Genomic DNA, 23,253 nt, shown 5'->3' with positions numbered 1-23,253 from the left:
CTGAGGCTGGTGAGCTTCAGTTAGCAGGTAGCACAGTACCATGCTCCTCGTATCAGAGAAGTTGCATAGCATGTGTGGAAGGAGGGGGAAATTCAGCTCTGTCCTTTCAGAAACTGTTGATCGCCATATATGTTTTGTAGGAAAATTGATGAGGAATCAGTCCCATTTTGTTTATACACAGCAGTCAGTAATAACCTTTAATTTGTGAGCGATGTGTGTTCTGCACTGCTTCCCTTCAGTGCTGCCCTGCAGCCAGGAGCATCTGGGAAGAGCAGCCCTACTTTTCAGAATCCCAAGTACAGTGCAGGAGTTGGGGCAGACCAAAGCAGCCCTGCTGTTCCAGTGAGGGGAACAGTTAACAGGGCTCAACAGGTACCTGCTGTTGCAAGAAATATGAGAAAAGCTGAGCACGGCAGGAGAAAAAAAAGAGCCTGGCTGACAATTATTGTTTTGTCTGTTCACATTTGGGGCATATATAGGCTGGCTGAATGCTTTCTAGCCAAAGGTTTCTGTATGATAAATGATGCTGCGCTGTGCCAAGAAGACAATGCAGCAAAACATACTCTTGTTTCCAAACAGGCTGAAGCTTGGAGTTGTGCTACAGGGATGCTTTATGCTTCTTCTCCTAGAGTTACAGTTAAACCACGAGTATGTGCTATGTGGCACTGGGTAATCACAAATCTTTGACCAAACAAGCTCTGGTTTCTCTCTCCTGCATGTGCAAGCATTACAAGAAAAAATTCTCCTCATCCTGTTTTTCCAGCATAGCAGTGGAGGAAGGAGCTGCTGGGAGGGATGAGTTGGGTTTGCAATGTGCAGCAACTGCCTTTGACCCTGGCATGTGGGGCTGTGTCAGTGACGCTACAGCATTTGTTGGATGGAGTAGAAGGGAGTGGCTGTTAGAAGCTGGAGGTAGTGCCAGAGGTTTTAAACAGGAAAAACAAGCCTCTGGGAAAGGCCAGCCCATATGTTATGGCTGACTCTCAGGCAGGAGGTTTGTTGGTGTAATGATTTCATGGCTTGGTGTGTGTCTTCTGGAGACTTGAATTGTGGGATTTCTTTAGGTCAGAGGAAAATTAGGTTTTTCCGTTTTTTTTTTTTTAAATTTCTTCTTTCTGTTGTTTTCCCACCTCTGTGGACACAGGGGCACCACAGTCAATGCTACATATCAGGGTTGCTTATCTGCACGGCACAGTCTGGGGGCTGCACTTGACCCCAGAGTGCTTTCACAGTGTTGAAGAGAGAGACTTTGTCAGTTACCAACCTGTATTAGGTCTAATATAATTTGGAACTATTGTCGCTAACTTCCTTACTAAACATCCCATGGGATGTCTGCAATAGACCCTATAATTAGAGTTGAATAAAAATGTAGTGTCAGTAAAACAACAGTTAATACTCTAGCAAGTCAAAAATTCAATAACACTTATGGTTTTCATATTGTGAGACAAAAGACAAACCCATACCTAAAAGCATTTTGAAAAGTCAGGAAGAACAAATTCCTCTTTCTGTCTTTGTCTAAAACTGTCTGCAGATACTAGTGACTGAATGACAAATCTGTGTCCTCAGTTGCAACATCACAGCTGCAGTGGGGAGGTGTGTGAGCAGGAGCACCCCATGTCTGGAAGTCACTGCAAAGGGAGGACCGTCTCCAGACTGTCAAGCACAAGAGCGTGTTGGAGGGACAGAGGCTGTGCAGTGCAGTCTTGGGGACTGTGGCTTTGCTAATTCACACATTTACAAACCAACTACATTGTGCAGGGGAAAAACTTGAAGAAAAGCTGCTGTGTTGGTGTTTCTGTAACAGTTCAGGCTTAAGGCATCAGTCTATGGGTTGAGTACCAAACCTCAAGCCAGAAAGAACTCTTGCATCCAGGTGACAATTTGCAGCAAATGTGATGCTGAATCTGCTGTACTTGCATTAAGTAGCAGATCTGCACTTAAACAGCAGATCTGTACTTAAACAGCATGTCTGGCACCTTGGATTTACAGCCCTGTGCAGAGGATTCCAAATCACATGTTCAGTGAGAAAGGTGACTGCACTGCAAGGGGTGCTGAGCCCTGTGCATGCTCCCCTGCTGTAGGCAGGGTCTCTGGAGTAGTTATTCCTGCTGTTGCTGCTGTCCCATGAGCCCTGGGATGGCTCCTCTCTTGGGTTATGTACAGACTTCCTCTTTTTGACTGAGCATCCAGAGACTTTGACTGGGAGTCAGGAGCTCCTGATTCTAGACCTAGGCTCCAGTAAATGTCATGTCTGAGCTGCAGTTGTGCTAAGTACCAAAGAATCCATTATATTCTGCTGTTGTGTTAGGCTTTGCTTTCATCTCTGTGTTTCACAGGTGGGACATATAAAAGTAATTCCATACCCAGTCCAAGTCCAGGAGTTACCAAAAATTTGGTAATTATTTGACGAAACTTTGACATTTCTCTGAGAGGCCATTCTGTGAGCAGTAAATAGAAGGTATTTCCACCCTCCCTGTAGAGGCACTTTCCTAGAACACAGGGGCAGCATACCACCAGGGAGATAAATGAGTGGGAGCCTTCATTGCCAAATACAGTCTTTGAATAAACAGAAGACTTCAGACTCCAAGGCTCCTTTTCACAAGTGCTAAATTCATACCCCAAACAAATGCTAACGAAGCCTCTCATGTCTTTATATTAAGTGTAGCCAGTAAAAAAAAAAAAAAAAAATCCAGAGCTCTCTGGGGAGCCTCTTGGAGTGCTTGGGGACACACTCAATGTGTGGTCAGGTTAGCACTACTCAGAAACAAGTCTGAGTGTCAGCAGAGCAGGTATTTATTTATGCCCACTGGATTTGGCAGGAACCCAGAGGTACAGTATATTTTGCCCTGTTATACAGACTTGTATTGTTGAATCAGCTTTATTTAATGGAAGCTTTCTAAAATAGAGTCTTGTTTTGGAGAGCTTCCTCTTCAGGTGAGGAAACAGTTCTGTTTCCAGGATCTTGTGGCAGTAGACTGCACTATTAAGGCCAAGTAACCAAGTGGTGGCTGATGGTTTACTGAGGGCCTACAACAGTCCATAGAGAAGTGGCCTGACAATAACCAATTCATTTGGTGCTAAGCCATTATTAAGGGTTTTGTCTCTGTCACCTGTTCTGAAAGAAAGTATCCCATTGCATTTTGTGGGCTTGATTTTGGACCTTGACCAGTCCTGGGTGGCTTTGATCAGCAATCAGAAAGAGCCCTAGAAATAAAGTGCCCCCAAGTGCACTGTCAATTTTTAGTGGAATGTAGTCCTAAGAACATCAAAGTATAGACTATTACTATTCATCTCCACTACAGACTTCACAAGCCATGAACCAAACAGTGTATTAGGAAAAACTGATTTCTCCCTTGCAAAGAGTAACCTGAATTATTTAAACAGTTCTAGAAAACAGAAGGGTTTCAATGAATTGGCCTGTGTTGCAAAATCTTGATTGTTTTATTCCTGATACAAAACCTACTATGATACTGCAAGTGGTGCCCTGCCTGACAGGCTCTGTGAGGCAGGAGCTGTGAGAGGGGTCAGCATGGAGCTCAAGTTTCTGCTCTGCCACAAGAGAGCATATTGCCTGCACACACTTGAGATGCACCCTGCTGCTGAATTGCAGGGGTATTTGAAGATAACCATTGGATTACATGTTTGAAAATGTGGGTTTGTCTCCTTGGGGTGTTGTGAGAGTGAGTTCAATGTGAGACGCACAGATGATGTTGCAGTTGAGGCCATGGGAAGCCCTGAACAAGGTGGGTACACATAAGCCTGGTGACAAGCAGAGCAAAACCTGTGGCATATAAACTGCCATGAAATCCAAAGTGAGTTCACCAGTTCTTCAGAAGGCTGTAGGGTGATTTAATTAAAGAAAAACAAGATCACAGATTCTCATCTCAACCATAGTTTGACCATTTCCATAAATTTGCTTCATAAGTAAATAAATGAGAAAAGCTCAGTATCCACAAGTCAATCTAACAGTGCATATGAGGTTTGACTTCTGGACAAGCAAGTGCAGCATGCCATGTTTTGGCTGTAGGACAGATCCATGTCCCCAGCACGGGCACAGCTGAGGGCTGAGTCTGTGGATGTGGCCAGGGGCAGAGGGAAAAGCTGTGCTTTTTCTTCGAGCGTGTGGAATGGCCCTTGGAGCCAGTTGGGTGGGATGGATTCCAGCCAGAGAGGGAGGGAAGGGTGAGGAGCACTGGATGAATAAAGGTCCATAGTTTTGTTGGCCTTGGAGCTTTGTTTTCTAGGGCAGAGCTGCCGGTGCCTGCCTGTCATAGCCACATTTCTGAGCTGTCTTGCTTTACAGTGTTTATATTTATTTCCTTTATTCTTCCAGTACTTTTTTGAATACTTTAATGTCCACATCTTTCCATTGCTCCTCTTCTCTCTGCTATCCCAGTCTAATAAAACCATAACTGTGGCAATCACAAAAGATCCTGAACAGAAGAATTAAAGCTTTTGCAGGAGGTTCCTTTTCTAGTCTTTTTTAAAGGCATCTCTTTCTTTTAAAATGAAAGATGAAGCATTTTCTTTTATCCTTTAACTTTACTGTCACATTTTATTAAGTCAAAATGATAGTTACAGTCAGAGGAAAGCAGGATATGAATTCCTGGTACAGCCATTTTTAAAGTGTGCTTTGTTTTACAGCCCTGGAAATTGATTGAAGGTATTTTTCTTTTAGACACAAAGCTTTAGTCAAAAGGGGCCTGATCTGAGTTAGCCTCTGTAAATCAGGATTAGTTCCTGTGAAATCAATGGAGATGCAATGATACAATACGGAGTGAGCTGGAAAAGATTCATGCCCTGACAATAAATAAGGAAGGGACTCTGGGCAATCCCCTGAATGCTGCCCTTGTGCCGGGGTGAAGCCATGAGGCAAAGCAGAATTATACCCTGTCCCTCTCGGGCTGCCATGGAATGTCCTGGCTGGGAGATGGGCAGGCAGAGTGGGTTTGTGCTGACATGGGCACTGAGGTTGCAAGTTTCAGCTTTGGAGATGCTCTGAGTGTGGAGACCTCCTGCGTTTCCCAGATGGAGCAGCTTTTTGCCCATCTCTGCCACTGCCACTACAGTCAGGGAGGTCCACAAGCTGAGAAAGCCTGATTTAAGAGACAAGAGGATAGTGGCAGAAGTGGTGCTCTACAAAATGCCTGCCTGTGGAACAAATTTCACCAAATCCAGTGTCCCCTGAATTTACTGACCTTTTTCTGTCAGAGGACTGTAGGGATTCACTGTGTGGAGTAGAAAAGGGGAGAAGGATGCCCCATCACTGGCCCTTGGGGCTGTGCAGCGGCTCAGAGAACAGGCTTTTGTGAGGAACAAGACAGATAAACTTGGACAGATAATATTTTTGGACATTTTTATCTCTTTTCGACGTGTCCGCATTGGGCCAGGGAGAGGAATAGCTAAGGTGGTAAAGATGCATCAAGATGAGCAAATAAAGAATTGAAATGATATGTCCTGTCTGAGATTTCAGTTTAACCAGGGATTTGAGCTCTTGTCTCTCATCTGCACTGAAACCTTGACAGCTGATTTCTTGAGCCCAAAGACATTCTGAGCAGACATTTTAATAAGAACAGCTCTTTTTGTAGCATTTAACTGTATCTAAATGGCTTAAGGCCAGGGCAAGTTCCAGCACTGCAAAGCACCACTAGTCTGGGCTGTGCTTGGGACGTGCCCCATTTTAGCAGTCTGGATGAGGACTGGCCCTAAGCACTGGTCATACTCCAGGCTTCAGAGTGAAAATCTGCAGCTTGGGCAAATTTGAGGCTTGGATTTGGCCACCTCCAGTAAAATTTAAACATTTCATTTCATTAAAACTCTTCATAACTTCTGGACTCTCCCAGGCAGTTACGAGCTTGCTCTTGGCATACAGCTGACCTGTGTTGCACATGGCACTGCTTCATTTTAGGAGTGTGGGTTTATTTTTGGAAATAAATTTGCAGCAGCTGGGAATTACTAAGTTAAGGTCTTAAAATATTGGGAAAAAGTGAACAAGACAGCCTGGGAAGGGACAGGTTGAAGGACGAAGGACGAAGATTTTTCAGTGTTATCCACTGTCTCAATATTGTTCAGCTCTAGGGCTCTGACTTCTATTGGCCTTGATCAAGCTGGCATTTACCCACTGACTCTGCCTCCAGTAAGACACCAACTCAGGGCTGCACATGACACTGATTTTCCTCTGTCAGGAGGTAGAGAACACAGTGAAGGATATGAGTTTTTTATAATGTTTCTTTTTCACCTTGGTTTGGTCATTTTTACTTTGCACTTCAAGTTCAAAGCCATTATTTGAATTTCCCTATGACAATAAGGAAAAGAAGATGGAACTTTACCCCAGATACTGGTTACAGCTTTCTAAGGAACACTAAAGTCTCTTGGACTGTGGTAAAATCTCCCAGGGAAAGTGGCAGAAATCCAGATACTTGGCACATTTTACAACTAGTCCAGACAAAACACTAGTAAATGTACTCTGCTTTGGCACAGAATAGGCTGTGGGATGTTATGAAGCTTCCCTGTATGCAACTTTTTATCATTTCATGACCATAATGAGTGTGAAGCTTGAATTTACTCATCTGCTAATTGCACACCACGCCACATAGGGCTGTAGAGGAGCATAGGACCCTATCATGTGTTTTGTTTAAAGATTTTTTTTTTCCACCTACCTTGAGATCATTGTTTGGATGATTAGTACATGAAAATGGCCATGTTGTCTCAAACTAGAAGTCTGTCTAGTTTAGTACCTTCTTTCTAGGATTAGCCAGTAATGGCTGCATTGGGAGTAGTAGAGCGTGCATAAAGTGAGATTTCCATGACTGTCTTTTCCAGTTTCCAGCAAAGGTATCTGACAGTGAAAAAGTCCTTTTGCCTTTTGTGCATTTCACACAACCACCATCTCCTATCTTAGGAAAGTTTGGCTTTGACTTTAAGTGTATCCGAAAGCTATATTAAATGCATCTCCCTGGCCTTCACATCTCTGTGCTGTGCTTCATTTCTGGATCTTTACTGGAAAAAAAAGGATCATTTAATCCAGTGGCTGAAAATATACTGTGAAGCTTCATCATCAATAATTTTATTACACTGTGGCTCATACAACATGTCCATCATGTGAGGTGCCACAGTACTCAGTGGTTTACACCCTGCAGTGTGCTTAATGACTAAATGCTGTGCTGGCCTTAGCTTTAAATGATTTCACATCTCTTCCTTCTGCCAGTCCCATTTTTTAATTTAACATTATTTCTGTGTTTTTAAAAACAGCCACCCTCTGTAGTAAAGTGGTGTAGAACCTCTTTTGGAGAGCTGGAAAGGGATTTTATGTATCACTGCATAAAATCTGCATCTATATGGGGATGGAAAAAATGTGAAATGCTGTAATGTCTCACTCACACTGGTTGGGAAACCAAGTCCCTAGAACTACCCTGAGCCCTGAATGCCAGTGCTATTTTCAGTCAGGGGTATGGAGCTGCTGCTGAGGACGTGCAGAATGGATGCACGGGCAGCTCATCTTTATGCGTGTTTAAAATCACAGAGAAATACAGTTAAGAATAAAACATAGGATCCAATTTTAAAAACCAACTGTCTCCCATTTCTGGTGTAAGCAGTCCCTTATTGCTCTTGTGATGCCTGAAGACCTTTACAAGTTTCTTCCAACTGCTTGATGTCACAATATTGTCCCCTATTTTGGAGTTTACTCCATATCACAAGCCTGTCATTGTGCATCACTGCTTCGTGTTACCTGCCATCAGCCTGCCCATTTCAGGTCACTGAAAGTGTTTTAGAGACTCCAAACAAAAATGCAGAGGTATCAGACACTGCAGGTGTTGACTGTTATACTAACTTTATGAATGACCTCTGCAGGAATTGAAAATCTCATTATGTGTGAATTTAATCAGAATCAGCTTTATCACTAGACAAGATTTAAAGGTGGGAGAGACTATTTGTTTGAAAACATGTGTCTGCAATAATTCAACCAAAGTACATAGGAAAATATACTATGCACATCAATAAGATTAAATTTGGCAATGCAGATTTTCTTAAGCTGCAGCATCATCTTGGGGGACTTGTGGCATGAGCTAATTAATCCTCCAACCTCTATCTCAGGCCTGGTAGGCCCGGGGGAATTTTTAGAGCTGTGCCTTTACTGCTACTGTTGTTAAAAATGCTCACGTAGAAAAGGCATGACTTTCCTCTCTCCTCTCTTGAGAGTGAATGCTCCTCCTCTTAAGCTGTGCCTCAGCTCTTGTGACTGGGAGCTATACCATCTCATAATAATGAAGTCAATCAATGAACTTCTCATCATTTTCCCCTTTAAATTATTCTAATTCTTATGTTACCTCAAATATCACTTTTCTGGCAAGACCTTTATACTGGCTTGTTTTGTTTCAAGACATAAAAAGCAGCAATAGTCAGATGTATGAATTGCATGTTAGAACAGTGTTAATTGCCCATGTGTTTTCATGGTGACTGATGTTGGCCTTTCCTTAGCAATCTCTTGAGTTTAGCATGGAATTTACTATGGACACATTATGAAATTGAGGAGGGAGGTGTCTACACTGAGGGAAACATTTACACCTGGAATATTTGAAATTTCTTGTTGTCAGTGCCAGCCATTGCACACCAGGTGCTTTACGACATGCACACCCCAAGCGTACAGAGATAGGTATTTAGGGAGCCATGCACTTCCCTTCTTTATGGCTGTAAATTGGGGTGGGTTATTTTGATTTTTTTTGTTTGTTTTTGTGGGTTTGTTTTGTTTTGCTTTGCTTTGGTTTTTTGTGCTGTTTGTGCAATATTATCTTGTGTACTTAAGCACAAGTGGGGTTGGTAGGAAAGGGAAAGTCCACCCTTCCCCGTGTTACATGCTCTGGATAAGCATTCACCTTTCTGAAAGTGGAATTATTTGTATTTCAGGTACCCTCCGTGGGCCTATCTTGGAAGCTAGATCTGCAGCCTCCCTTCAGTCATGATTGTTTCAAGATTAAAGGCCATTTCCCTGTCATTGCCAAGCCTTTTTCTTCTTGCTTTTCATCTCTCATCATCACAGAATGTACCTGAATACACTGAAGCTGACCATCAGCAATGTGTTAGGAAAGAACACCCCACAATTTCTTTTGAAGGTAAGAGCTTCTGTTCCTGTTTCAGATTCCAATTGAATGATCCATTTAGGATTAGTCTGTGCTGTTTTTCCTTACAGCTGTGATCCATAGACCAGGGGAAGTGGCCTGACGAATCATTTTCCCTTTGATGCTTTACAGTGTTTTAATTCTGACGTTTCACAGCAGTCACTTAATTCAGGCAGTTTTGGGACTACTGGTCTAAGAATCTCAATTTTCTACTCTGTTACAGGCTCCCTGTAATCTTGTGCCATGCTGAAACCGTGCTTCAGTTTCCTTTTCTCTAACTGGTTTCAGTAATGCCTCACCTGGCTTTGCTGGAGCCAGACGCTTAATAAGTGAAATGTGATAGAGAATTTGGATACGCTTGAATTGGAGAGAAGTGAGTTGATTTAAAATTGCAGGGAGTGGCTGAACTTTTGTTTGTAGCATTCCTGGTTTGGTTTTGTTATGTATTTGTCACCTGGGGTAGTAGTTTTTCTGTTGTTCATCTGAGCATTTAACTTGAATGTGAGAGGGGGTTCTAATGGCCAATTCTTTTCCTGCTCTTTTGAAGTGTGGGATTTCTCTTGTCCTTATCCCATGAACGTGCATTTCACGTACTCCTCAATTGTTGTCTGGATAATCTGTCCACTTATCCACACAACAGCCAGATCTTTATATTGGTACCACTATTATTTGAAAATTCACTCCAGACTAGTGTGTTAAACTCAGTGTGCCAACATCAGCAGCTGCTGAGTCTCCTTGCTAAAAATGGTTTCCTCCAAAATGTTGGAATATCGATTCTGGTTCCCATTTAAGACTTTGCAATGCATCTCCAGTTACATTCTTTGCTAAAGGCAATTGTACCTTGCAATGTGTCTCTAGTTAGGTTCTTTGCTAAAGGCAATTTAGTTGTGGTTTTGTGACCTTTGAGATAGGGTTTCCAGGAAGAAAGTAGTCAAAGGCTTCCTTGCTGACCTTTCAGGGTTCTTCTAGAGAGCTTTACTATTCTTCACAGAGGAGGAAACTCTTGTCTCTTAATTTGAAAAGTTTAAGAGATTTCTTGTCTGTTTTCCATTTTCCATGCCTTAAAGGTTTAAGTGGATTAAAATAAATTAGCAGAATCCTTAAGCCTACATATACGGCACTGGCTCTAACCTTGCTCTGGTAAGTAAACCTTGATTTTAATTGCTAAATAAATCTAACCATCTGTTTTAACTGGGGATGGCCAAAAGGAGAAGCCCTTGCTGTTAAAAAACAGTGAAATTCAGTTCAGTAGATAAAAAAATAATGAGAATAACATTGGTATGGAAAAGAGAAAAAGTGCTGCTCTCTCTATTAACCAGGAGCACCAAACTTTCAGTTGCAGAGGATGTGTCTGTGCAATCCTGCACTGTGGTAAATCATTCTGCAGGGAATATTAGAAGCCCCAGTTCCTGAAGTTGAGGAATTGGTGGGCATTTCTTGGCACTAAAATGAGTGCTACTCTGCAGAATTGATGGCTGTGTAAACACACTCATAATCTACGAGTTTGCTTTGTTTTAATAAGGCATGAATATTTCACAGGAAAAGAAAAATCTGTCCTCCTCTTCTCCTGTTCTTGTTCCCTTCCTGTCTTCAATGATAGAGGGCAAAAACTGGTGAGTTAATTAGAACCTTACAGTTGTGCAAAAGAAAGGTTGAAATTGCAGATGCATCAAGAAAATGACACAGATTATTATCTGAGTTTCTTAAACCCAAGTTAGATTCAGAGTTATGTTTTTTCACAGTACCTGTTTCCTTATGGTTGTTTATGATACATTTTAATCTTGTATTTTTTGCTGCAAAGCTCAGCTGTAAAATACACGGGAATTAAATTAAAGGCACCTTTTGTCCACTGCACATAGCTTTTAAGGTCTGGTAAAGAGGGCTCACATGTCCAAACCCACACCTCAGTTCATCGTTTGGTTTCTCTTAAAGCTGTAACTTGTTCTGATGCTGGCACATGCAGTTTTAGGCTGCAATACTAGACAACAAGGGGAATCCAAATTTTGTGTGGTGTTCCCAGATTGCTCTGAGGATGTCTCTGCTTAACCATGTGGCTCAGGGGCTTTCTGTGGGTCTCCAGACTCACGAATCACAACCTGGTACACAGTGGGAGTGTGCAATGACTGAAAGAGTGACCCCAGCAGAGCCTTTCTGATGCTCCTGCTGCCAGGGGAAAGCATTATGTTACACCAGCAATTTTCTGTGGATGGGCCATAATAATAATACCATTCAGTCATACAGGGTACATTAATTTACTGCCAGAATGAACAGGTTAACAAAACAGTTTATGTTACAAAGGGGTTGAATAGCTGCTTTTTCACAGCCTTGCTAACCAGGCTTCCCATCACCTGACAAATGGGATGCCATAGCATGTTTTGTGTTCTCTAGTCTTCAGTTCCCACTTTGCTTGTGCTTGTTCTCTTTTTATTATACTTTACCCCTAGATTATATTCTTAACATCCAGTTGACTGGATAATATCCTTGTTGTAGAAAAATCGAAGTAAAAGTTTGTTCTGTCTATTTTTCCCTTATTTCCTGAGAAATTCTGTATTTTTTATGTTGTTCATATTGTATCTCATCCACAGTAGCCAATCATCTGTTTGATTGGTATTTCTTTGTCTTGCTATGAGAGTGGGTAAGAAAGATAAAATTCAGTCCATGTCCTACTCATTTAAGCAGAAAGGAGACTACGTATGAAAAATACTTTTACTTTAGCTGTGTTCAGACCTGAAGAAATGCCTGTTTCTTTATAGACTCCATTCCCCAAAATTATTTGTGCCATTACTTGTGACGTAGAGAAAATGGTCTAGACAAGTCAAGGAACATAAATTCTGGTTCTAGATACACATACTTTAAATGCTAAAGATAACATTTGCTCTGCCAGGAGAGATGTGGGCTGGGGAGGGGCCATGAGCTGAGTGGTTTATCCTCGCAGCCTGCACGAAGATCCTGAGGGACACGATAGGAATTTTGTGCTGCAAACACCATCATGTGTGTTTGCAAAGTACCAAACGAACACAACAGTGCCCCAGTTTCCCTGGGGCTTATAAATGGTGCTCCTTGTACAGTTCACCAGCAAAAATAACGTACCCAGTTTGGGCTTTTCATAATTAGATTGTTCTACTCTGTGCTTATAGGAAATTCAGTTAAAGTTTGATTTCCCTTGTTAGATCAATAAGAAAATGATCTTCTACTTCCCAGGAGGCTGTTTCTGGTGTCTTACTACCTATTTGACTGTTAGTGAGTAGCTACATTAAGGATATTGCATGCTTGTTTGTTTTTCAGTGAGTTGAGAATTTAGTGAAACAAGTCAAGTGTATTCTTAGTGCATCCCTTTTTATTTATACATGCATGTACACATGCATCCAAGTCCCATTTCACAAAACAGTTTGTCATCCCAGCACAGCTCTCCTGTGGTCCACTCTGGCAAACCAAACACTAGAGAATTTGTTTCTACTTCTTGTCAATCATGTTCATATTTCTCGTCTTTTCTGTATGGATCTTACTGCCAATAGATCAGTGCCTGCATTTGCAATTGGGCTGTGCCTGTGTTGTACTGTCTTGGTTGCCAGCAGTATACTTCATTGCTGTACAGCTCCTTCTTGGATATAAAGCACCTTTGCTATTCCTTAAAGACGTTTGGAGCTCCTTTGTAATGTGCCTCTTGGGAAAACCAGAAACATCTTCCAATGGGATATGTCAATGCTAGGTAAGGTTTGTTATTTCAAGAGGCAGAGCCATGAGGGACATGCATTCATGTTTGTAATGGCTGCAGAGTGTTTGGCTTCATCTTGTTTACCAAGTAAGTCCTTCAAAGTTTGCAAACTCCTCTGTGTTGCGTGAATCATTTAGATGTTCACAACTTCACTGAAAATGAGTTGCAGACAGGTTTCCACTTACAGTTCCTACCATTATTTATTTCTCATTAATTTCATCCACTAAATCAGTATGCTCAGGAAAAAGTATGATAACTTCCCAGATTTTTCTCTGTTCTGTCTCTCAGAGCCTTTTCCCCTGGGTCATGGCAGTTAGGGTAAGCTGGAAGAACATAATTTGTCCCTGCTTTAATAATTGCAGCCTGTCATCATCCATAAAAACACCTCAGCTGATCCCATGCTGAGGCACAGGACAGAGGTGGACTTGGTTAAATAGCTTATATTTCAGATCTTCTCAGGACTGCAAATCTCAGCATTGCAGACTGTATCATTATGGCTGATGTGAGTTCTCAATGTCTGGCATTTGATCCATTGTCTAATCCTCAATCTCTCCTAGATGAAGGCAAGTTGCTATGTCTGTTGCCTCAGGTTTTCAGCGTGATTTAGTTTGGGAGTGTTTAAATCTGGGGGTTTACTTCAGACTGTCTGTAATTATTACCTCCTGCCAGATAAATGTGATTCAGGTGATTTAAATGTAGCTTGCTATGTATTTTCTCAATATTTTATTTCTTTAAACAACATTTTATTGAAATGTGGCCAACTTCAAACACTGAAACCTGTGGGGAGCAGCTAAATGTTTTCTTATATTGGGAGCAAAAGCTCTTTTAACTTTGTGGGCTAAAGGATAATAAGGTATGATTTATTTGTTTAGAAAGTTCTTGACATTTCACCAAACACCCTCAGTATTGTTGAATTGGTCACTAATACATTATTCCCTTTACTGTATACTGATAGGAAGAAAAAGCACATTAGCGTTCATCAACTCCAAAGGCCTGTTGGGAAAGCCCCAGAGGAAATTCTGGTCAAGATTTACACTTTTCTTGAGCAAGTGAGATTTTGAGAACCCAAACCAAAATTTTAGTTAACAAAGGATGAAGATTTTGAGGTGTCTCTATGTAAGCATTAAGGGAAGGCACAATATATTATGGGAGAATTGTCTTCTAGCTCATAGCCTTGCTGCCCTTGGTTCTCCATACAGGGGGTCCAAATATTAACTAATGATAGAGTTTTGATTGGAAACTGGTGGCTTCCTGTGGTTGCTTCAGAATATTTGACCTTCAGTGCATTCCAGTATGGATTTTGTTTCCATTAGGCAAGGCTTGTAGCAATTTTCCTTTTAATCTTGAAAAATAGAACTGTGGCAAATGGAAACTAGAACTTTCTTCTTTGGATTTGACTTAGAATTTGCTTGAAAATTGTGACTGGTAAGGTCATAAATATACAGTAGTTAGGGAAATAATTACTCTCAGGCAAAACTTCTGAAAATTACACCCAACTGCTCTCAATATATTTTTCATTCCATAATAATAATAATTATAACAGTAACGATGCTAGTTCTTTAAGACTTCCTCATTAATGGTGTCCAAGGCACTTCACAAATAATTGCAATGAGATTTGATAGAAAAAATTACTCAGTGTGCTGTTTCTTGGGACCTCAGGAAGAAAGGGAGGGTTGGAAGAATACCCTTCATTCACAAAATGCTTTAGATGGAATGGATCACGGGAAGAGAAATGGAAGACTTTGCAGTGAAGCTTCAGAAAGTGAAGTGTTCAGGTAACTTACATAGGGGAGTGAGGGAAGGTAAAACTTTAAAGAGGTACAACAGCTCAAGTGAGGGAGCAGCCCGTGACCATGGGTGCTGGTGTTAATGAGAGGGAGGCATCCTCAGCAGCAGAGTGAGGTACACTCACAGCATGGAGCAACAGGTACTCATGCATGGACTAAGGCCATGAAAAACTCGTGTGAGCAACAGAGCAGCTGATGGATATTTTCCAGAGGTACCACTGGTGTAACTGAGGCTAATGGCAGCATGTGCATGGTCCTGTCTTTGGCACAGGGGTTGGATCTAGGACATAGAGATGGGCAGCCTTTTTTTTGGATCTCGGGCACACATCAGAGAAAGGGAATAGGGTGGAAATCTAAAGTGAACTGCTTATCTTCTTTTTCTGTGGTTCGGTGCAAACAAAGACATCCCTTGGAGAGACCTCATTTTCAATTTCAAATCTGACTTAATATAGTTCCCTAACTGAACAAGTTTGTGATACAGCAGTGGTACAGCAGGCCTCATTTATTTAGCACATCTACTTCTGGTGAGTGTTAATATATCACATTCTCCTAAAACCTTTCATTCAAGGATGACATTATGCTTTGATAAAGTTCACTTTAGTACTAGCAATCTCATAAGAAATATTTTTGTTTTATCATACAGGGTTCACCCTGGAAAGCCCACAGATAGTCTCAGCTCAGTCAGATCCTGAATATGTACTTTTCTTGAAGTCAGTGGGGTTGTTTATTATTAGCCAGTTTCCAATTTAAAACACTGATTCTTATGAGAACAGCCAAATTTCAAAACTCTTTCAGGAATTTGCAGCCTTTGCTCTCCTTCCTTGCTGTTACTGCCTCATGGTGGGAGCTTTGTCTATTTTGTCTTTGTCCTTGTAAGCCTGCAGATACACAGCACAAACTACATTAAACTGGGCATCTCCAGTTCAGTCTTTGGTTAGCCAGCAAAGAACGTCACCTTCTGCTTCAGATGTTCACCACAATCAGAAACTTCTGATTCTGCTTCTGTGGCAGATCTGGTTACCTGCAGGAAAAATTTAAGGAGAGTTTAGCCCTGCTTTCTCTGCCTTCTCCTACCTTCTCACTAGTGAAAATGGTTGTCCTGAATATTGCACCACCTCTGCTGGCACAAGTGACTGATTTAGATATGTAACCGTAAGGATAGTGAAAAAACTTGACCTCCATGTGCGGAGGGGGCCGGCTGAAGGATCCTTGAATGATGACAAAGGGGTGTTGGCTTTTTTCCCCATCGGACTGTTGTGAATGTAGGAGCCAGGATGCAGCTTGCCTTCTTGTCTGAAAAGAGGGATTATTCTGATCAGAATGTCATAGGAAGCTGCAGGTGAGGCATGAACACTCACTTTATCTTTCTCAGTGAGGAAGATTGCGTGACAGCTGCAGGGCTTGTCTCAGTAAACAACAGATCACAATACTTAAACACTCTGCAACATCCTCAGGAGAACAAGAAGTCTTTGGGTTCAGTCACAGTGGGGCTGTGTGTGGCACTGCTTAGCCAAGTTTCACCAGCTGATGGTGGGGCACAGGGCTGTGGCCACAGGACACTGTGCAGGGCTGTGTGGGGTTGCAGCCAAGGTGGTTGAGGAGGAGAGGAAGTGTTAGGGTGGTGTTTGTCCCAGCTGACAGCCAGCTGAGGAAAGCCAAATCCATTCTTTCCATAAAGTCCTGTGCTATGTAGACACATGCCTTTGTTCCTGTAAATCTCAGGCAGGACAAATAGACATGCTTATGTCTCATGGATACACATCCATATCCACCACTCTTGCAGCACTGTGGCATCCCCTCTTGCTCTTCATTTGCCACGGCCAGGGAGAACCTGAACTGGTATATTTGAGTCACCATCCCTGGAGGTATTTAAAAGAAGAGATGTGGCCCTTAGGGATGTAGTTCAGTGGTGGACTTGGAAGTGCTGAGTTAATGAACTCAATGGCTGGACTTGATGATCTTAGAGGTCTTTTCCAACCTAAATGATTTTATGTTAGTTGGGGATTGAGGTCTTGGTGGGCCTGAGCTATAAAAACCATTCTGAAGAGGGAAGAACCTCTCTTGAGTTACAGGACTTCTTTCCCAATCCCCAGCCTGAGGCCAGGGACGTACCAAGTGAAAGTCTCCTGGCTCCTGGATGTCTCCCAACTTTGCCCTGGGTTAGGTCTGGATGGAATATCTGTCCACTGTTCTCCATGTGCAAATTAGGAACCCAAGTGAAACAGAGAAGGATGAGAGTGACCTCTCTGATGGAACAGACTTCTGCATACTGTAGAAATATGCCAAATTGGGAATGTGAATTGCAGTCCTTCAATATCCTTCCCTAAGGTGGGCCCAGGACAACTTACCAGCATACTGACCCATACTGGAAGTGAGCACTAGTTCATGCTTATTATTTAGTGTTTGCTTTAGCTGGGACTGAATCCTTGGGTTCTTCCTCATACATTGGCGTGTTTTGCCAGCTGCTCCATATTAATAATAAAAAAGTAAACAAACAAGCAGTTATAATTGTACTTTTGCAAAAATTGGGTTTGGACTAAGTTCTTTATTTTTCATATTGAAACAATTTAACAATACTTGTTTTGAAGAAACAATTAAAATTTAGGAAATAAAGAATAAAAATGCTTGGTATGCAATACACAATGTTTAGTGCCTCCTGTACACCACATGTGTTACAGATAATTATGCCTTGATGCACCAGCCAGGATCCCTAAACCCATGTAACAATTGGAGCCACTGAGACATTAAATAGTTTCATGATTTGCTCAAGACAGAGAACTCCTGTGTCAGTGCTGTTGGGCTCTTGGGACCATGCCTATATTTCAAGCTGTCACTTCTCTCCTGGGGTGGAAGAAGCTCAGCAAGATCAGTTCAGAGAGGAGCTGTAGACATTAAGGGAAGAGGCACAAAATCATCCAGATCTTTAAATGTCACTATGTTTATTGTGATTCCTATGGCTCTGTGGAGGCAAGACCTGAGTCTTTGGCTTGGGGATTTTTTCCTTCAGGATGGTAAAAAACAAAGCCTTTTCTTCTGTCCTGTTCTATTCCTTGGTAGCTGAGGGATAAGACTATTCCTTCTTTAACAAGACCAAGAGAAAAAGTCTTATTCATTCTTTTTCCAGTCATCTCCTATCCACATATTCTGGGACAGTTTGGAGAGGGACATTAGCAACTCTTGCTTCTCAGATCTCATGGAAAAGGAATGGGTCACTGCAAGCTGCTATCACAGTGACTCACAGGCCACTCATGGGTTAGTTCATTGTTCTTTCATCTGAGAAGGGGCTTTGTAGTTGGTCAAGACAGGAGAAATTGTTTGAGTGGGCAGGAAATGAGGTAGAAACATGTCTAGAAGGTGAAGACTGCTAGGAAAGAAAGCAGGAATGGGAGGAGAGGTGAATATGGGGTCAGAAGGGTAAACTGAATGAAACCATGAAACTGAGGCAGCTGGAAGAACATCTGAGTTGGGTTTAGATATTGAGGGGAGAGAGAAGAAACCTGCTGGTTTGACCTGTTTTGTAGGAGGGCATGTATCCTGTCAACAGCCTTCTAAGTCCTCAGAGCTGTGAGTGGAGAGCAGAGATTTGAGAAGACAATGACACTGGAAATTGCAGAAGTTGGGATGAGGACATATTTAATGCACAATTAAAGATTTCAATGGATCAAGTTTAAAGAAAGAAGGAAAGAATACCAGTAATGAGGTGGAGGTGGTGATGGGAAGACAAGACAGCAGGGTGATACGTATGTGTAGGAGGACTTCTGGGGTAAAGCCAGATTGAGTTTTTTGGCCTCATAAGTAAAGTTGAGCTCTGAGTGCTGACACATTTGTTTGCTCAGCTCTGCTCGTGCAGCAAAAGATTTCTCCCTCCCCTGATAAATTTGCTAAATTGTGGAGTGGTTTTGTGTTGTGGAGGCTACTCTTAAGACTCAGCATGGAGTGGGAGTAAAAGTTAATGTCCAAAGTCTATTGCACTAACCTGTGGTGTGACCTACAACTGAGAGCTAAAATTTAAAATGAAGCCGATGTTAAAATATGATTCATTGTCAGTCCAATAAAGATAATGCTGTAATTTCACTGTAACTTCTATGCATTCTTCCACACTTGCAGCATTTGAGAAGACAGGTATGGCTGGGTAATCATTAGCTTTCTCAGCTTTGGTTACAGCCTTGTTTGCCTTGTCTCTGATGGGTCTGGTCAGGGGCCCACACAGAATGGAAAATGTGGCCTCGGTCTTAGCAGGCAACTGTCTACTTCATGGGAAATCTCTGAATACTGAGGATAATTGAAGCAGAGGACGGTCTGAGACGGCAGGTCTGATTCTGAAAAGGGGACATTTCATCAGTCTATACCAAGAAGACAGCCTGAGGCCTTTCCTTGTTCTACAATATGATTTGCATCTCTTGGTCATGGTTCAAATCCAATACTGGGAGCCCTCCAGGCTAGTGGGTGGTCTGAAATAGAACTGAGAGGTTGAGTACTTGCAAACTGGAGTATCTGCCAATCACTATACATAATCTGCCCTGTGCTGAAGCAAATCGAAAGGGGAGGATATTGTACAAGTTACAGAAGTCATGGCTGTCATCTGGGCCTTGCCAGGAGTGCTCCAGTACTCACACACAGTAATTAAGCATGTCCTGAACTAGTAAGCTAAGAGAACTTAGATGAGACCATGCTGAGGCAGTAAGGGAAGCATTAAATGTGTGCTCAAGTTAGCACTGCACAAAAGTAGGTCTGAGTATCTGCAGAACAGGTACTTCTTTATTGCCATTGAGTCTGACAGGTCCAAAGTGCTGTGTATGCTCTACTTCATTGCACAAACTTTTCCTGTTGAATCAGTCTGTTTTACAGAGCCTTACGTAAGGCATGGGATTTAGGTTATCTTTTCTGGAATGGGGACCCTCTGAATTTATCTATCTAAAGATATTTTTATGATCTCTTTGAAGCTTTTCTGTGCAGTCCTAGGATAGCAGCATGGTTAGTCTGTGCTTGTGGGTATACCCTCATTTTACACAAAGAATCCTTGGTCCTGTTCAGTTTAGTTTCTTTTGCTTCAAATAGGAAATCCTCACTGAGAATTATTTTTCAAGAGCTGTTCCTGAATAGCACTGTGGGTAGCCATACTCCATGCACCTACAATGGCTTTGTGATTTCAAGGCACGGGCATTTAACCTCTCTGCTCTTGTGTGATGTGTGCTGGGCACACAAAGCTGTTACAGCCTGCTGGGGATGGGAGCAACAAGTGGGCTTAAGTGAGGTGAAGCAGTGAATGCTGGCCTTCAGACAGGGAAGCCTCAGCTCAGTGTTTACATATTTCCTTCCTCCAAAACGCACAGAGTAAGGGTGAGGTTGGGAGCAGTTGTTTTTGAGGAGATGAATACTCAAGTATTACCAGGTTAACCACATCTTTAGAAACTGATCCAAAACCTGTCCAACTCAGTGGAAAACCACCAATGATTTGAAAAGTTTCTGGATCAGACCCTTAAACCCAGCTCCTGCAATTTGGCTTGCTGTCCTTTGTGCACCTGAGTAATCCTGGTCCCAGCGCTGTGCTCTCAGGAAGTCAGACCAGAGCAGTGTGCTAGAGGCTGCAGGGAGCACCCTCTGAAATGGCAGAGGGTCTTTTTCACCTTGTCTTAGGCTTGCATAATAGCTGAGCACAGCTGTGCCTGCAGACTTGCATTTCCTCCAAAGCTTTGTCTTCTTTGCAGCTGGATACCTGAAACCACCTTGAGCTGTAGAGGGACTTGGAGAGCTTTAGAGGTTCTGAATCAGATATCTGGAGATGGATGGTGTTGGAAACTATTAAACTTTTGGTTTTCATGTGGAGGAAGTGAGAGCATGGATCTTTAACCCCCTGGAAATGATTAGAGACGAAAAGCACAAAGGAGGCCTTGATGAACATTTTGCCCCTAAGCCACGTGGTTCCTAGTTTTCCGTCTCCTGCTGCTGACATGCAAAGCCAGAGCCTTGGTTTTTAATTTTTCATACTGTTTTTAAACAGATACTTTTGCAAATGTAAACATACCCCAGCACTGAAGGTTTCCAGCCAAATTAAAGAGTCAGCACTGGAAAAATCAGCCTTCAGAAGAAGGTCAAATACAAGCAATCTCTGGAGTTCATTGGGTCCATATGTGTAAACTTCAGCTAATATGGGGTGGACCTAGGGCAGCACTTACCTTGAAGTAGTGATTTAGTTTCAGAGTGAAGCTGAAAATGTTTTTAGGGATGCCTGTGGTCTGAGCAGTAGCTTTAAATGTGTTGAATGAAAAAATACTCATCTCCTGATTCTTGGTTGCGGTTGCATTCCCTTCTAGCAGGAAGAAAGAAGTTTGGGTAGGAAAAGGTGCCATTTGGCATTAATTCTGACAACCTGCATTTATACATTCTTATCTGGGACCATGCTGGGTTTAATAATCTCCAACTACATGCCTATAAAAGCTTAATTTTGCTATGAGGATGCATGCCTTTCAGCCTTTAATTTAATAACTGGGAAGGGTTTCTTTATAAGTTGTACCACCTGCAGTACTAATAGAAATCAAGACACTGCCTGTTATTTCTGGGGCTTGATTGACATTTGAGCCAACTTGGAAAGATTCAAGCAAACTACTGCCTTTAATTAAAAAAAAAATATATTTTTACCTGTAGTTTGTCAGAGCTTGCCATTAAAAAGAAGCACTGATGAGTGTACCTCTCTGAAGTGGTGAGCTTTGGCTTAGAGCAGCAGATGAAGAAATATTCTTCCTGCCACTGCACTCTAATAGTGGGTTGGTTAGTTAGTAGGAAAGAGGCAGTAGAAGAGGAGGTAAAATGACAAGAGAAATTATGGCCTAAAAGCAGAATACTTAAAAATTATCATCATTACATAGCAATCCTCTAGTCCTACCCCCATCACCAACAGAAATGCCAGAAGATCTGCAGCATGTCAGCCAGCTAACCTGCCTGAAAGGTGTTATTGTTGCTGGTTCTGCTGCTTGGCTCAGAAATGCCTCTGCAGCTGAAGAGCTACAGGAAAAGGAGTCAGAGCCCCATTAGTTAGGAGAATGCCAGAGGTGAAACTGCAGTGCCTCCCTGGTGCTAGTACATCATTAAGGGTCCCAGAGGAGTGTAGGAGGTGGAGATGCTTGAAGGTTAGAGGAGTTATTCCTTAACTCATGCCTTTTCATTGAAGAGTAGAGGAGGTACACGTGTTGTGTGTGGTTACACAGTGTGACAGGAATGCTGAGAAGGGCTGAAACCCTCCAGCTCCCAGCAGTACAGTTTTTTATTGTTGTGAGGATGGAGGTCTCACTGTTGGAGGGGCCCTGGCAGCATCCAGATAGGCAGAGCAAGGGGCCAGGCCAGATGGTGTCCAGCTCCGTGGTGAGGGGCTACAGGAGCTGTTATGAAACAGGGTGATGTTCGGGGCAGAGGCAGAAGCTCCATAACAAGGTCCTGCTTTGGAAAGTGAGGCAGGCCATGTAGACTTTAGGGACTTTTTGTATGTGTTTTCTTAAGGTTTTGATAACTTAAGGGTTTGATTAAGGTTCATTCATCCCGGGAGGGAGAAAGGACTTGAAATTGTTCAACAAATATCCCTACGTCAAAGGTTTTAAACCGTTGCACATCTGTAATCCTGTGAAACATGGCAAGACACCACAGGCCTTAGTGAGATTCCTCATCAGCATTGTTCTCTCGCCCCTGTGGAAAGGGAAACTAATGCCTGCAACAAAGCATTCAAACCTGCCTTCAGTGAGACTTCTCAATTTATCACTGGGGATGTAAAATGACAGTGGAACATGTTTTTTCAGAGCTCTTTTGAACTGGTCTGAACTACATCATTATTGCTATGAGTCATTGGGTCATTGGCCCATGTTCTGGTATCCTGTTGGCACGAGACCAGAAGGTATTACCATCCATGCTGAGCCTCCTGGATCTTCAACAACCAGTCCTTGAATGAGGCAGGGCTACTTGTCAACAAGTCACAGAGGGATTACAGTCATACTGATTTGGTCTCACCTGTACCTTGCCCCCTGAGGTATTTGGTATTCTCCAAGTATTTTATAGCCATAGTAGTTAACAGAATAAATTCTCAAGAGAAATCCTCACAGTAAAGCTGGATGACTTTCTGAAAGATACATTTAAATATATTCCCAGTTATTTTGTGTAATAAAGGTGTAAGGTAAGATACTGAAATTCTTTGATCTGTAACATACACAAGGTCAAAACTGGTAGTGTTATTGAAAGATGGGATGCTGTGAATGCCCTAGAATCATGCCTGAGGGTACCCTAAAAATAGTAATTCACCTTTTTTCTTTTAAAGCAGGTATATTTTTTTTATTACAACAGGACTTCCTGCCCTAGATTGCTCAGTTGATGTTAACAGATGTAACTTCTGGAAAAGCTTTGTCTCTTTGAGCAAAACATAGCCAGATCCATTGCTTTGCATTTTGGACAGTTGCCTAGATGGGCAAATCCAAAGCAGTTCATAGTCCCAAGCCTGTGCAATTGCTCAGCCACAAAGATGCTGTGATGACACCCAACATCTAAAAATGAGGGGAGGATTTAGCTGATAGGCTGTGAAATGCTAGGTAAAGTGAAGCCTAGAAGAGAACCTAAGACCTGAAAGTGAAGGCAAAATCCGTCATTGAAGCAGCCA

At 42.2% G+C, this 23,253-nt stretch overlaps 1 protein-coding gene across 2 annotated transcripts in view; it reads left to right on the top strand.

Moving 5' to 3' along the window:
• Positions 1-23,253, top strand: part of SEMA5B (semaphorin 5B) — a 265,869-nt gene that overhangs the window by 126,087 nt on the left and 116,529 nt on the right. For both annotated transcript variants that reach the window (XM_066190263.1, XM_066190264.1), the window contains exon 3: positions 8,905-9,110. In XM_066190263.1, coding sequence (XP_066046360.1) covers positions 8,957-9,110 — 154 coding nt within the window. In that variant the 5' untranslated portion in view covers positions 8,905-8,956. The remainder of the gene's footprint in view (positions 1-8,904; positions 9,111-23,253) is intronic.

The sequence above is a fragment of the Chamaea fasciata genome, unplaced genomic scaffold (genome assembly GCF_029207755.1).
Source record: "Chamaea fasciata isolate MVZ Bird 193981 ecotype frontalis unplaced genomic scaffold, bChaFas1.0.hap1 SCAF_8, whole genome shotgun sequence".
Classification (NCBI taxonomy): Eukaryota; Metazoa; Chordata; class Aves; order Passeriformes; family Sylviidae; genus Chamaea; species Chamaea fasciata.
The sequence above is the reverse complement of the archived record's forward strand: the minus strand, read 5'-3'. Positions and strand labels throughout refer to the sequence as shown.